The 15,619-nt window shown below is 44.6% G+C and overlaps 1 protein-coding gene across 1 annotated transcript; it reads left to right on the top strand.

Moving 5' to 3' along the window:
- Positions 1-3,456: 3,456 nt before the first annotated feature.
- LOC108919161 (zona pellucida sperm-binding protein 3-like) lies at positions 3,457-6,809 on the top strand. The gene is made up of 9 exons (XM_018726956.2): positions 3,457-4,186; positions 4,263-4,375; positions 4,987-5,090; positions 5,178-5,352; positions 5,430-5,541; positions 5,612-5,700; positions 5,902-5,972; positions 6,352-6,597; positions 6,752-6,809. Exons 1-8 carry the CDS (start codon positions 3,632-3,634, stop codon positions 6,591-6,593), a joined length of 1,461 nt encoding a protein of 486 aa, XP_018582472.2. The 5' UTR covers positions 3,457-3,631; the 3' UTR covers positions 6,594-6,597; positions 6,752-6,809.
- The last annotated feature ends 8,810 nt before the right edge of the window (positions 6,810-15,619 follow it).

Consider the following 15,619-nt stretch of genomic DNA (forward strand, 5'->3'; position numbering starts at 1 on the left):
GGAGGGGTTAAATAAGTATGAGGGGACACTTTACTGCCCTCTGACCCCTACCTGCCCCTTCCACGCTCTCACTTCATATCCTCTTCTCCCTTTTTTCTTTCTCTCCTGTTTTTCTTCCCCTCCCTCCTTCACGACACTCTGTGAGTGCGGTTTGCCATCGAGTATAAAAAGAAAAACTACTTCTCTCTCGGCTGCTATCTCCACTTTCAACCATGTTCGGATTGCTGCTAAAGAAAACAGACAGATAAATAAATACATAAATAAAAATAAATGAATAAACTTTTTAACCCTCCTGCTTCAGAAAAAAATGAAAAATAAACCACTGCATCTCATGTATTTATTACTATTTAACAAGAAAAAAAGAAAAATGAAAATTGTTTTCTGCTGGTTTTTTGTTTGTTTTGCTTTCTTCCTGTAGGTAACCTGGGTATCAAATATATAGTTTATAATAGGGGAACAGTCTTGTTTAAAATGTTATTTGCTAAGCAAAACTACATGGGAGAGTGAAGCAGCATTTGGGGAAAAACAATCGTGGACATGCTTGAAATGCTTTGAGAGAGGTTTTGATTCACATCACATCCAGCCATGGTGCACTCCTTTCCAGGAAAGAACTAGGCAATGGTTGGTGTTGATGACACGAAGTCCAATTATTTTTTCAGAGCTTAAGTAAATTGTCACTTAATATTTGTCACACATTGATGTGAGACTCCTATTTGGTCCTGCTGTTAGCTGCTGCTGTGTTTACATGTGCTTGTAACTGACTGTGCGAGGCCACCGTGGGTTTCTTTCCCCGTGTCGGTAACTGGCACCTGCCGCCAAGCAGCGAACACCTGATCTGAAGCTAACCTCTTACTGTATTGGCGAAGCTCTCGTCCATGTCGACGCTTCCAGCTGGACAGACAAAATTGTTATTCGCAGCTGGAGCTGCTCATGTTCGCTGCCTTTTATGTCTATCATTAGTCAAATGAGCACAGTCAGACTTCACGCTGGCTTGGTACTGTACACCAAATGTGTTATTTGGTAACCGCACAGGTCTGCAAAGAGTTAACGGTGGGTCACTGAGGTGGGCTGGGACAACCGTAGCATACAGTATATGCACAGCATACTAGAACCTGCGAGGACAGTCATGGAAACTGCTAATGTTTACCAGGTGAGCAGCGATGACTGGAGTGTGTCCCACATGCTTGTATGCCTAGGCATTCCAGCATCTCACTTCTCACCCCCCCAAACCTCTTTGATGAGCAACAGCGTGACATGGTTTACCCCAATATTCGGAAAACAAGGCAGGACCAACTGTGCTCATTTGCTCTCCCTTTTGTCACCAGGGGTTACTTCATCTGGTTTTCACTCGCACTGTAAGGATATACTGGTTCTGGTGTCACACACTTTTTCTTAACTTTGACTCTGGAGGTCCATTTGTATGCTTTGGATGCCCTTCGTTTGTAGTACTACCTGTATTACCCAAACACCTCTGAAACATCACCAGCACAAGGAAACACCTGTTACTAGCACATTGGCAGTTTACCAAATTTCCAAGAGCAAGTCATCCCATTTGTTTCAAAGATGACATCTTGAACATGTTTAAGTCAAGAAGGCAGGACTAGGAAGGACATCAGAGCACGGTAAGTGACTGGATGAGTCATCGCTTAAGTTGTCTTTCCATTTAACGTGACCTCAGTGTGATTCGGTCAAAGGTTGAAGTAAATATTTAAATTAAGGTTTGTTTCAATTACAAACAGTTCACTTGACTCCTCTTGGGAATGTGAAAGAGGTAACCAGCGAGAGAGAGTGTGTTGATCAGAAACTCCGCAGGGACTGGCATTCATCTCACACTTTTTTAGGCAGCCTTGTTGTGACAGTTTGTTAAATTACCTGCAAAACCTTAAGTGGACAAACAATTTGATGTTGAGGTTTTGTGATGCATAGAACTGCTTGTATGTGTATGTGTGTGAGAGAGAGCATGATTCCCCCCCATTGAAAATATGTATCACGAATACGGACTTCGGATATTTTCAAATGTGTGCCTATAACTTCCACGGCTGTTGTAATCGGCACAGAAACAGGTCATGAAACGCCGAAATTTAGCCCAAGTATCAAGCTGTTTCTGGGTTTGTGCCTGTTCCATTTTTGTGCTGGTGTGGTAGGGTGTTGGCGTGTGGTAAGCTGATCTAACGGGTCTAAGCAATACAGTGCAAGCTTTCCAGTGTAGCTGATGTAAACTCCTTCTTTGTAATACATTGCACAAACTCGTGTTATTGGCTGTGGTAGGCTTTCAACATGTTTTCATGGTTATACAATAACAGTATTAAGAATAATTCCATCAAAAACTTCTATAAATAGCCTAACAGATCTGCCAAGTGGTCAACATATACAGACAAATAAAATAGGTAAATTAGTTTTCTACTTAATCGACTCACTATTGTCTCTTTTCTGTAAATATTTAGTTGCTTAGGTGGTTCTTTCTCTTTTCCTCCCCCAAAGTCACTTGATTTTCAGAATTCATACAACATGGAATTTCACAACAGCAGCTGAGGTGCAGTGACCAGCTAAAGAAATCCAGAGCAGGACTTCTCCACTAGTGCTGGCCTCCTGCTGAGCCTGTGTCCTTAACCATGACATTACCATCATTCTCTAGCCCCTACAGCTCAACTCAGTAGCTACATTCCCTTTATTTCTTACTTTATTCTATATGATCAGCTGTTGCTTTTGTCTGGAATTTAATTTCTTGATCACCTTTCACTTGTCAGCAGCCTATGGGGAAAGAAGTCTCACACACCTTTCATTTAAGTGCTTGCGTTCTCTATTTCACCAGATGTAGAATTATTTACCCGATGGCTATATTTTAAAAGTATGGATTTTTAAGGACAGAAGGCTGTACAAGCATAATTTTACACTTTCACACAAATTAAGCACTGCCAGAAATGAAGCACTAATTTCCATCTTGTAGTGATGGAGTCCTTGACAGTTTCAGTATGATAATGGGCTGATTACTTACAGATAGGTAACCTAGATTTATGAAAGGCTTTTTTCCCCCCTTCTAATCTTCAGTACCTGCTTAAGGTGTTAAAGGAGCAGAAGTGAGACTCCAATAGCGGGCAGTGAAACAGCGCCATCTGGTGTGCAGGTGAGAAGTTGCTTCTTTACCATGGAAGAGAGCAAATCCGGAGGGGGAGGTTTATTTTACTCTTATTGTTCTAATTAATGAGCGACATTAAGCGACGCTAGGATTTTTTTTTTTAATCGAAAGGGGATGTATAACAACTTACAAAAGCCTTTAACACGAATGTTGTTTCAAAATCAGAGACATTTATAAGGTAGCTACTAGGAACCAAAAATATTAGTATGTGTTCAGAGGAACTGCATAGAAATACAGAGTAGCGGGATAAAAGTTTCCTTGTTGTGCACATAAACAATAAGAGAGTAGAAAATAAAACCCTAATAGGGTTAAAAGGGGGGGGGCTTGTCCAAAGCAGCTGTTAACAGCAGCTTCGCGAACACCCAGAACCGGCTTTTTCCACTCAGTCGCCGCCCTTTTATTAAATGGCTTCGCCACGTGTTTCTAATTGAAGCGAGTCGAAACCTACGGCCGTGTGAATAATCTGTGTGGGTTGAGTGTGTGACGGCGCGCGACATGTCGGCGTTGCTGGTGTCCCTGTGTGTGCTGAGCGTGTGTTTCTACAGCGCCTCTGCGCTCGCGGGTCAATCGACCCCGTTCGGCGGGAATCACAAGCACGAGCTTCAGCTCCCCGCGGAGCAGCGCCTCTTCCGCTTCCTGCCCTCTCCCGAGATGATCAGCCCGGGGACGAGCAGCACGGAGCCGCCGGGAGCCTCTGCGGCCTCGGGCTCCTACCACGTGCTGCCCGTGTTCGTGCACGCGGCGGCTCCGCTCGTGGACGCCGAGATCTTCAGGCCCGTGCCGGGTGCCAGGCGGTTGCCGGACCACGTGGCTTCCCTGCTCCTCCTCCCTCCTCCTCCTTCTCCTCAGCCGGTGGGCACCGCGCGCAACCCACGCGGCGTGGAGGTGTGGTGCGGTCGTAGTAAGATGTCGGTGCGCGTCAATAAGCGGACGCTTGGATTCAAGTCCCCGGCGTCGCAGCTTTTCCTGGGCAGCTGCGCGGTCTCTCGATCCACTAAGCGCTACCATTACTTCCACTACGGCCTCGGCGAGTGCGGAGCTGCCCGTAAGGTAAGAGCGGCACGTGCCGGCCGGGGATCCGCCCCCTCCCAGAGGCTGCAGCTGACGGGCTCTCGACTCTTCGCAGACGGACAGGGGGCGTCTCGTGTTTTCGAACAGCCTGCGCTACGTGCCCGAACGCCGCGGAGCCGTGCTAAGATCGCTGCCCGTGTCGCTGCGCGTGCGCTGTGTGTACAACAGGTACTGACACACACACACACACACACAGAGGCGGGAAATGAGTTGTAAACGGAGTAATAGAATGGAAAATAACAGGTTTTCTCATCACCTTGTTGGCCTTGCCTATAGTATTTTGTTTTGATTCACGTTGATGATGCTGCAATTCAGTTGAATTGGATTTACGTGAAGGTCTCACACTTAAACTTGCTGAACTTGTGTGTTGCTGTTGTGGGCCTGGTGAAGCATGCAAGTCTATCTGTAGAAAAGAGTATGAATGTTTATTTTGCTGTGAAACGGAGCAGTTCAGGTTGAGCAGCAGCTCAGTTAGTCGATAAGCTGCCTGGGCTTCTCCCAGGCACCGGTGAGAAGGTAAAAGTATACGTCTTTTACCGTTATGAGACTTCCTGCCCTCAACTGTCCAAAGACATGTTGTTCAGGTTCCCCCATGTGTGCGTGACAGTGTGTTTCGCTGATGTATGGATGACTGACCCATTATAAGTAGTGTATCTAGCAGTGTAAGTCACCTTGGTGAGTAAGGTGTGTGGGCTGATAACACTACAGAGTTTGTTGGAAGTTTTTGTTTTGGAGAAAACCATGGCATCTGCTAAATAAATGTAATGAATGTGCTGTAGGTTTCACTACGTGTACAAGGTGGGGTATTTACCCGAGGTCCACAGACACACCGTCCTCAAGAGTCTGAGAAGCAAGCGCAGGTTTACGCTCACTGCTTACAATGGTAACCGTACCCCTTTCTAGCGAGTGTTTGTTGGCTTCAATCAATGTTTAGTTGGCGAGTTTCATCACCCTCTTGTCCGCTTTGCAGCCCGATGGGAGAGGCTCGCACCAGGTAAAGGCTACATACTTGGGCAGCCCATGTACTTTGAAGCCAGAGCTGCGTTTATTCCCAGGAGCAAGAGGGTGTTTGTGAACTCCTGTTACGCCTCGCCATCGAAGGAACCGAACTCCATTCCTCAGATGGATGTTGTGAAGAACTTTGGGTAAAAGAACATCTGCGTCCTGCCTTGAGCGCTGCCTCTGTGCAAGTTGCGTTAACAAGGAGGAAATGTGACCACAGGTGCATGGTGGACAGCAAGAGGAGGAAGAGCCAGTCCAAGTTCCTGTCTCACAAGTCCAAGGCCCTGCGCTTCACCGTTGATGCTTTCGTTTTCCCAAAGATCTCAGCAAAGGTGAGTCGAGTACTGCGCTTCTTAAACAACTGCGGCTCAGCTCATTTAACGTGGTACTTTTGTTTTGCAGTACCTTTACTTGCACTGTTCCATCACTGTTGGAAATTATGCTCCAACCTCAGTCACAAAGTCGTGCAACTTCAACCGAAGGACCAAAAGGTAAATGAGGACAGGGTGTACACCCAGGGTACGTTGTTTAGTCGTCTACACTCCACTGGCATGGTCTGAATCTAAAATTCTTGTGATTTGACTAGAATAGCTAATCTTATTTGGTGGGAAAGAATATAGAAACCATTTTGCACATAGTCCAGTAAACTTAACTTTTATTCAAACCTCTAAGGCTGCTGGTTTTATTTTGAGGTGGGAGGAGCTATATGGTTCATCCTCTGTCTGCTCCTGCTGTGACTCTGTGTGTGAAGCAAGGGAGTCTAGTAAGTGTGTGACCGGTTGGATGTTTGTGGCACCTGTGTGTGTATTTGGGGTTTTTTGGGTTGGGGAAACTAATCTATAATGTGACACTACTTTCTTTGTTCTGTCCAGAGGTGTCTTTTGGTGGAGTGATGCCTTTTTAGTCCCATTTCACCGTTATTGTCCTGTGATACAATGGAATGCAGGCCCTGGTTTATCCCCTGTACCTTCCTCAACTGCCTCACTTCATGGAAAAGTGTCCTCACTAAATCACAACTGCCTCTTCACTTACTGGCTCTGGAATGGGGCTGGGGATGATAGTTAATATTTTCATAGTCCTGTTCCTGGGTGTTTCTTCAGGGGGCATGTTTTATACTTCAGGTGTTGCCTCCTTGCTTTCAGCTGAAAGTACCATGACTACCAATGGTCCATGGATGGTCATCAATACTGACCAGGATGTAATGGTGGTTCCTGTGAACGGGGAAAGGTCTGTGGAGATTGGAGAGGTACTGCCAGGGGTTGGTCAGGCAAAGCAGGTGCTGAAGGCTGCACAAGTACCTCTGGAGGTGATGGAGGAGGAGGAGCCATCTGTGTGGCAGGAAGATGGCCAAGAAGAGGAAACAGATGAGCATGATGAGGAGTAGCTGGGAAAGTATCAGTCTTTCAAAAGTTAAAAAATTTCCTTCTAAGGCTGTGCAAATTAAATAAGTTCCTATGGTACAACTGAGTGAAAATGCATGCCTTTTATTGGTGCAAAATTGTTGCATGTTATTGTACTGGGATTTTCTTCGTTTTCTTACAGGACCCTCAGTCCTCTGGACTCCTGTGTAATTCATGTGAATAAAAATGATCAACTTTCTGTATTTGTGGCTTACTATGAACTTGAATAATCTTGGAATTTATGCTCTACAAGACTATGGAGGTGAGTGAAGGACAAACAGAAAGCAGAGGGGTCCTTTAGTGGTCATGCTGTTGTTGAAGGTGCTGAAAGCCTTTAGAGTTTCACACAGTAACACCAGAGTATTTTATTGTAATGTGCCAGTAGTACTATTTCTTCATTGTAGTCTGGAGATCTTCAAAAAGTCCGGTGACTGACTTGATTCTGCTGCGCACTTTCTCAGTAGTGGTTTGAGATGCGTAGGATCTGCTGGTAGCGCGTTGTCTCCATGGCCTGGATTATTCCCCGTAAGTCATCTGAGTCAGCGATTCAGAAGTGTAAAGGAAAATCGATGGCAGGAATGTGTGCATAAATCTTTTTGCCATCTTGTTAGTACTGTTTTTGTGATTCTGGGCAGTACTTATGCTTTGGACCCCCCACCTGACAATTCCTCTAAGTCTTTGAAGCTGGTTGATCTTTCGAGCTTTAAGACAATGATCAAGGCTTCTGTTTTTCTTCTGTTTTCGTGTTGATCAGTTTGGATTTAACACTGGGCTTCATGTCATATGCTTCTGTTTATGGAGGTGCTGTGCAATTCAGCAACCTCCATTTCTTTGCCAGCAAAACCAGTGTCAAGACAAACATTTCACTGGTCATCCTTTTCTTATGCTTACTGCTCCAGCATGAGTGTTGCAATACTTTGGAGGGTTGCCATTGCAGTTTGCTATGCTTGTAAGTTCTTGCTTAGGCAGTTGCTGCCCTAAGAGATTGCTGGAGATTGGAACTGGTAAACCACTACTATACTCTCCCTCACTCTAAAACCACAACAGTGGTTGCTATGAGTAAACTTCAGCTAAGCAGCACTTCACCTATTGACATACCTAAGCAAAACTGAGGGGTATAAATGTATAATTGCCTGGTCATATTACAATGCTTTTGTGTCTGATCATTGCTAAAAATAGGTCTAGAAATCACAAGGCTCTTTATTGTGTTGCCTTAGGTTGGTCCTTGAGCAGCTATGAACCTAATGGAAGGGTTACTTTCAGATTCAAAGTTCTGTAACTTTAAGTGCTTAAAATATAGCTCTTTATGACTGGTTTTGTAACTCTTAAATGCCTCAATTTCTTTTTCTTAAAGATGCATGCAGCTGTACTGTTTTAATATAGTTGCTTTTAGCTGTACCACTTTCAGCTATATATCTACAACAAGTTTTTGATCTTGGTCTTGGCAGCTGCTTTTGTAGACTGTGCCATTTTATTATTTATCTAGGCTTGATCTGAATGCTTATTGAAAGTACTGGGCATCTTAAGGCCGAGGAAATAAAAACATGGGCAAAGCTCTTTGGTGTTCCTTTGAAAGAAATGGTACAGTTTCAATTAGAATGTTTCAATACTTAAGAGAATAGAGCCTCTATATATGCAGGCACTGGTGGGCACACACAGTGCCTTGCACCAGTATTCGTCCCTTCGAAGGTAATACGTTATGGATTTGAAAAGATTCATACAAATGATTTGCCTCTCACTATTTGTACTGTGATCAATTTCATGTTAATCTATTTCAAAAATGAGCATTTTTGTCCTTTGCATTAAAATGTAAAACTGAAATATCTTGTTTGCATAAGTACTGAAACCCCTGTGCTCAAAGCTTAAGTTGACATTGTTCCGAAAAACACATTTTGTCTCTTATTTGGACATAACTGAATAATTAGCTTGTACTGGTGAGAAATTAAAGGTAACCGTTTCTGGATATAAAACTCCACACTGCGTGTGGGTCATTAGTCAGGCTCTCACCCCAATGAGAAAAGGAAAACTAAAGAGCATACTAAAACAAATAGTACAAAAGATATACATTTTTTTTTTATTATAATATGGTGAATTTGTGAGAATAAGTCACGCAAAAACACATATATACGACACAGCTCCGTCTATTACTAATTCGTTTACCACATTTGGCTGTATGTGTTTTGTCCCTGAGCAGGTCAGATGTGTCTGGGCTCTCATGAGTCACCCTGACAGTTTTGTGTCAATCAATAACTACCTCAGTTGGCATGTGGCTTTTTCCCAAATGTGCTGTTTTTTTGCATACCGTTTCCACAGAACAATGTGAGGGTGGCCCACAAAACTGTAAGTGCGCCTGAGATGTAACTCCAGCGTGAGTTTCATTTTCTAAAATGAAGCACAGGGGGCCAGGCCCTCTAACGCATGCTTTCCACTTCTCGGCCATTATTGAACTGGTTGCACGGGGGGGGAAGAAAAATCGCACTAAGTGGTCACAAGTACACTGTTCATGACTGGAGGTTTGTACTTTACAAGATGACTTCCAAAATTGAGTGCTATTTAACAAGACGGCTCCCTGCTCATTAAGATAAAGGTGAGGGCTGGGAGTGGAATTGGGCTCACAGTGACCACACTCATAGTTTTCATGGGAGGAGAAGGTACAGAAGTACTTCACCCAAAGACATTTGAAGACAATGGTAGAGAACATGGGTGAGAACGTGCACCCTGAGCCGGATTCAAACCTATATCTGAACCTGCAGCCCGGACACTTTGTGCTTGAAGCAATTAAATATATTAAAATGGGGCAGCTGGTAGTATAGTATTTAGAGCTGCTGCCTTTGGCCCGAAAGGTTGCAGGATCAAATCCCACCTCGTGCTGTAGTACCTTTGAGTAAGGTACTTTACCCTGAATTAGGGTGCCACAGCAAGTAGTGCTGCTGTCTCAACAGTGCCTGGGTGGTATGAAAGGACGTGAGTTCGATTACCACTCAGTCTGCGTGGAGTTTGCATGTTCTGCCCTTGTCTGTGTGTGTTTCCTCCCACAGTCTAAATGCAGACTGTTCCGTTTCACCCATAGTGAGTGAGTGACAGTGTATTCCACGGATGTATGGATGAGTGACCCATTGTAAGTAGTGTATGTAGTAGTGTAAGTTACCTTGGTGAATAAGGTGTGTGGACTGATAACACTACATAGTTCATGGCAAGTTGCTTTGGAAAAAACTGTGCTAAATAAATGTTATGCAAATTGCTCCAGTAAAAGGACTCAGCTGTAAAAAGGGGTAAATTTATATAATTGTAAGTCGCTTGGAAGAGGGTAAATATATAATTGTCAGTAAGTCGCTTGGAAGAAAAGCATCAGGTAAATGGGTAAGTGTAAGCTCCCTCTTCAGGAGAGTTTGCAGGTGACCAGAGTTTCATTAGGGCCACTGTCAAAGTGTAATAATCAGCAGCTAAGGGTCTGACAGTTTCCTTCTGCTGCCCATATGCACCCTGCCTGCTGGACTCACTGGACAGACCCATGGGGCTCCCTTTCCTTTCTGTGTGTTAGCGGTCTGCTTGTGTTTTGTTCTGTGTGTCACGTGTGCTGTGGAAAAGCTGAGACAGGAAGCACGGCTCTGCACCCCGTGCAGGCTTTCCTGGAAGGAGCGGGGCTGCCCCTCTTCCAAGCCGCCAGAGAGCCGCTCATTTCGAAGGAGCACTTTCAGACCCGCCAGTGGTTCCGCCTTCGAAATTCTGCCAGGCAGCATCTCAGTGGTTTGGAACCCCCCCTTCCGTGGCCGCAGGTCCAGCAGCACGCTTATAAGGTGCCATTTCCAGCAGGTACTCGTGAACGGTTAGCCAGCGCGCTCTGGGTTCACCTGCGTAACCATCGCAGCTGTTCCTCAGCACATGCAGGGCTAACAAATCTATGCAATGCTTCCTTTACTTGGTGTACGACGTGGATCAGTGTGGGAGCAGAAGACCAGTGACATCTGCACTGGCAGACACGTGTTGTCGCAGTGCAGCGCGGGTTTGTTCAGGACCTCGGGATAGACGTGACTCCTTTAGACAAAGCATGAGTAACAGGTCACCACATAGAGCTTAGAGGAGATGATGCACAGAATAACATGTACTGTATAATTACTCATGACGACAAACAGTAAAGACACCGTATACCAATGTCACCGTAAAGTTCCTATAGTAATCCACTGGACTTTCTTCCTTTTTGCTCTCTGTCTCTGAGAGGCTTTGGGGGGGAAGGTTGCGGTGTCATGAGTCACCCTGAGGGTTCAAGTAGGATTATTGTTTCCTCAGTTGGCAAGCGATGCATTCAGAGGTGTTGTTCGTGCGGGGAAATGTTGGCATGTTTTTCTTGCGCGAAGGGAGGCCCCCACATAGAACTGAGACCACTTATGTAAAACGTGCACAAGATGCTCCCCTGTACTTTTTTGCTGGGTGACAATTTGAGTAAATGAAACATCCACACTATTAAAAATGCTTTCTCCTGGCTGAAAATTACTCATTTCTTTTTGAAAGCAGACCAACAATTGTGGTGGTGTTCTCCAGCACTATCTACTACAAGCAGCAAAATTCATAGGACCTGTAAGGAGAGCCGTTCCCTTCTGCCTCACTGTTCGCTGCCTCTTTTGACAGGTAAAGCTGCCTATGGACAGCAGTTCTGGGCAGGATAGCTTTAAAGCGACTGCCACTGCAGGTTCCACTTCTCCAAGATTAGGTTTGTACCAGAGGCAAAGCTGCAGACATAGCCTAAAGGCTTGAAGAGGAAGGGGGGTTTCACATTTACTGTCTTCCGCAGTAAGGCCCTTGCTGCCTTCTGTGCTTTTGCTGTTGACTGATGTAACTTCTGCTTGCTTTGCTTCAGCTCAGTGGGAGAGACTTGGTTGAACAGAAGTGTCAGCCAAAGTACAACAAAACCAAGGCAAACCTGGCCTGTGAAGGTGAAAGAGCTCTATATCCACTCCTGTTTTGTTACAGGTTCCCAGGACTTTATATCTACATCTTGGTTCACTATGATCAAAAACTTTGGGTAACAATCCTGTCCTTCATCTTTATTTGAATCCTCTATTCCATCCCATTTTCCAGGGAGAAGGAATGCTGATCACTTCTGCCTTTAGGTACATGCTTGACAGCAAGCTGAATGGAAGCCAGTCCAAGTTCTTGTCCTCTAAGCTACACTTCCATTTTATATTTACACGTATTCATTTAGCAGATGCTTTTCTCTGAAGCGACATACATCTGAGAATACAATTTGTGTATTACATTAGGTGAAAGAGACATAGTTGCAGAAGTGATTAAGTAAACCTAGTTTTCTTTCCACTTTATGCTCCCATGTTCATCGCACAAGTAGGTGCACAAAACTCAGGCTAGATAATTCCTGATCACCTTCCTACTTTTTCTTTTAAAGGTACACAAACATTTACATACAGTACAGGTGTAGGGGCTGTGTAAAAGCTTGTCTGGGGATGATCATAAAGGTTAAGGTGCATGAACATTTACACCATACATGAGCTGGAGAGATCTTTGGTGAGTGAGTCTGGAAAAGGAGTTTTCAGACCCTTCTGGAATGTAGGCAGTTTCTCCAGTTCTGAGAGGGGAAGGTCATTCCACCACACCGGATCCAGAACCGAGAACTTCCATGCTTTACGTTTCGTGCACAGGACCACCAAGTGGGCAGAAGTAGACGAGCGAAGGTGTCTGGCTGGGGTGTAGCGGTTGATCAAATCTTGTAAATAGCTAGGTGCAGTTCTATTAATGCATTTGTAGGCAATAACCAGGGTCTTGAATTTGTAGCAGGCAGGTATAGGAAGCCAGTGAAGAGAAACAAGTTGAGATATATGGTAACCCTTTGGCAAGTCAAACGCACCTCGTGCAGCAGTGTTCTCTATCAGCTGCAGAGGTCTGATGGCAGTAGCGGGAAGGCCACCCGAGAGAGTTGCAGTAGTCCAGACAGGATGTCACCATGTCCTGGACAAGTAGTTGGGCATAGTCCGTTGTGAGGTAAGGACAGATCCTGTAGATATTATACAGGAAGTATCGGCGGGTCTGAGTTGTGGCTTCGATGTGCTTGAGTCAATTGTCACTCCCAGCTGAGGAGGAAGGCAAAATTAGTGAGTTGTCCAATTTGATCAATAGATTGTGATAAGAGGACAGGCCAGCTAAGAGATGAAGAATCTGTTTTGGAGAGGTTGAGTTGAAGGTGGTGATCAGACATCCATCCAGAGATGTCTGACAGGCAGGCAGGCAGGCAGCAATGTGTGCAGAAAGGTCTGATTCTCCAGGTGGAAAGGAGAAGAGCAGCTGGGTATTATCAGCATAGCAGTGGTATTTAAATCCGCAGGAGGCTATGACCGGGCTGAGGAAGGTGGTGTAGATCGAGAAGAGGACTTGGTACTGAGCCCTGCCGGACACCTGTTGAGAGGCAGAGAAGAACGGGTGCTCCAACAGACTGGTGGGATTTGTCAGATGGGTAGGACTCAAACCATCTTAATGCCGCTCCTTTGATCCCAAACTAAGAGGGGAGAGTAGAATCTGGTGGTTGATGGTGTTGAAGGCTGCGGACAGATCGAGGAGGATGAGGAGAGGGAGGTGGCTCTAGCCGACTGGAGAGCATCAGACACCGCCAGAAGCGCCATCTCTGTGGAGTGACCAACTTTGAAAGCAGACTGATATCCATCAAGGAGATGATTTTGTTTGAGGAATTCAGATAGTTGATCACAGGCCATCCGCTCTGGAGTTTGACAGGAAGGAGAGGAGGGAGTCTGGAGTTTTGAACCAATTTAGGATCCGGGGAGGGTTTCTTTAATAGAGGTGAAATGAGAGCAGTTTTGAAGGCAGCTGGGAAACAGCCAAAGGACAGCAAGGAGTTGATGATCTTAGAGATGACAGTGGAGAGTTGGGGGGAGATGTTCTGTAGTGTATAAGGGTGTAAATGCCTTGAGGTTCAGTGTAGACACCTTTGTTCCATGAAATGATGAGCCGATTAAGTGGTCCCGCCTTTTTAATGTCATATATTATTGTAGGTGATTCAAGGTGTTGACTTATCTCCATTTATAGCATCTTTATATGCACTGTAATGTGCTCCTTGGAAGTTTAGCAGTATCTCCAAGTCCTGCACTTACAGTCCAATGTTGGCAAGGGAAAATGTCATTTAGATTCTACTGCACCTGTTTGTGCCCCTTGAAGTAGGAGGAGCTGTATGATGGTGCTTTCTCTGTTTGTTTGTTCCTGTTGTGACTTCAAGTGCCCTGGAACTGACAGTCAGGTGAGAGCTGTCCCTCACATCACACACTTGAAGTATCCAGGTTTCACATCGCTTGAGTGTGAGCAACACTTGCTGTGGATGTGAATCTATTTTCACTGTTCAAAGCCATTGACCACTGGACAGATCTGGCAGATGTGAGCGCTGGTCAGAGTGTCTGGAGGTGGACATCAGAGTGAGGAACTCAAGTGGTGTCTTTGTCCTCCACCACCAATAAGACGGAGACTAGTGAGCTTTTGCCAATGGCGTATGAAGCTCTAGGGGAGACAACTGTATGGAAGAAGCAAGTCAAGAGGCCCAGAAAGGACATAAGTGCTGAATTGGGGACTGATGAGGGGAACAAAGAGGTGGTGGCATTTGAGCAGGAGGAACAGGGAGAGGCTCTTGTAGGAAATTTGAAGAAATACGAGATTTAAAAGATGGCATTCATCTGTTCCGTGTTTTGTTGTTCCACCTTCCGGACATATTGTTACTTTGTGAAGACTTTCAAAATTGCTTTAACAGGAGATCTGAGACTTGGGAGTTTGACTCATGTCAACCTGTTGTCTGTATTAAGATGTAACTCTTTTCCTTTTTTTAATGTTCATTCTTGATTGGATTTGATTGATACGTAATAGAAATCTCTCATCAGAAAAGAAATTGCAAGTTAAAATACAAGTCTTAGTGATGTCAGCACCACACAAGGCTTAACCACTCCATGCAATAGCATGGCTTTCTCTTGCATACTGTATATTTGTGTGCCCCATAACCAACATCTCTCAAATTGAGATGGAGAAGTTTTAAAGTGGTAAATGATCCAAAGGCAAAGGAAAGCCTTACTTATCAGTGTGATCCCAGTATGCACAAATACCTAGCATCCCAAGAATGCACAGGTAGTGCATACTGTTACTGTACCTCATATCTTGAAAGTGATTTTGACTCAAGAATAGAATCAAGAGTTAATATTTACTTTTAATGAAAAGGCTCTGTATTCTACAAACAGAGTTTATTTTTTTTTAATAACTTAACTGGCACAGGTTAAAAATATTTAATATTCAACATGGGCTACAATAAAGAACATTTTATTCCTTTTTGCATTCTAAGGGGTAGGCTTTGTTAAACTACTGAAATGAAATAATTTAGCATTTTCTGACTCAACCTTATAAATACTGTAACGACCCATGTTACCGTAAGTTTGAGTGGGAAATGGGTCTATTGTAAATTGTTGCTTTATGGGAAAAATGAGTGAGTTAAGGGTACAACCACTGGGCAGGGAGACTCATGGGCAAAATAAAGGGGTGACTATGTGTGACGGGAAAAAAGCCTAGGGGTGCTAAGCAGGCTGGGATGGCTGGCTTGAGGTGCAAGTCCTTGAGGAAACGGGTCCTCAGACAGAGAGCATTATTCTTCTGTGCCGATGTTCTAATAAAATGCTCGAAATGAATGCTGCCTGTGCATCCTTCTTCACCTCATCCACACCCAGAGCGCCATATGCCACAATACATATTGGAGATCTTCTTAGACCCATTTAAGTGTCCAATCCAAAGCCTGTAGGTGGTGAGGTAGTGTATGCCCTGGGCACTAAATCAGTCCATTGCAGGGCAATCCTACCCACACATTCACATGCACACACTTAATGAAGACAATAGAGCCCCCAGTTCTCCTGAAACATATGTCCTTGGACTGTGGAGCATTGGAAAATCTGGAGGAAACCCACTTAAATTCAGAGAAAATGCAATATCTGCACACAATGATGTAGGAGAGGTGAGATGCCAGTAC

The sequence above is a fragment of the Scleropages formosus genome, chromosome 18 (assembly GCF_900964775.1).
Source record: "Scleropages formosus chromosome 18, fSclFor1.1, whole genome shotgun sequence".
Classification (NCBI taxonomy): domain Eukaryota; kingdom Metazoa; phylum Chordata; class Actinopteri; order Osteoglossiformes; family Osteoglossidae; genus Scleropages; species Scleropages formosus.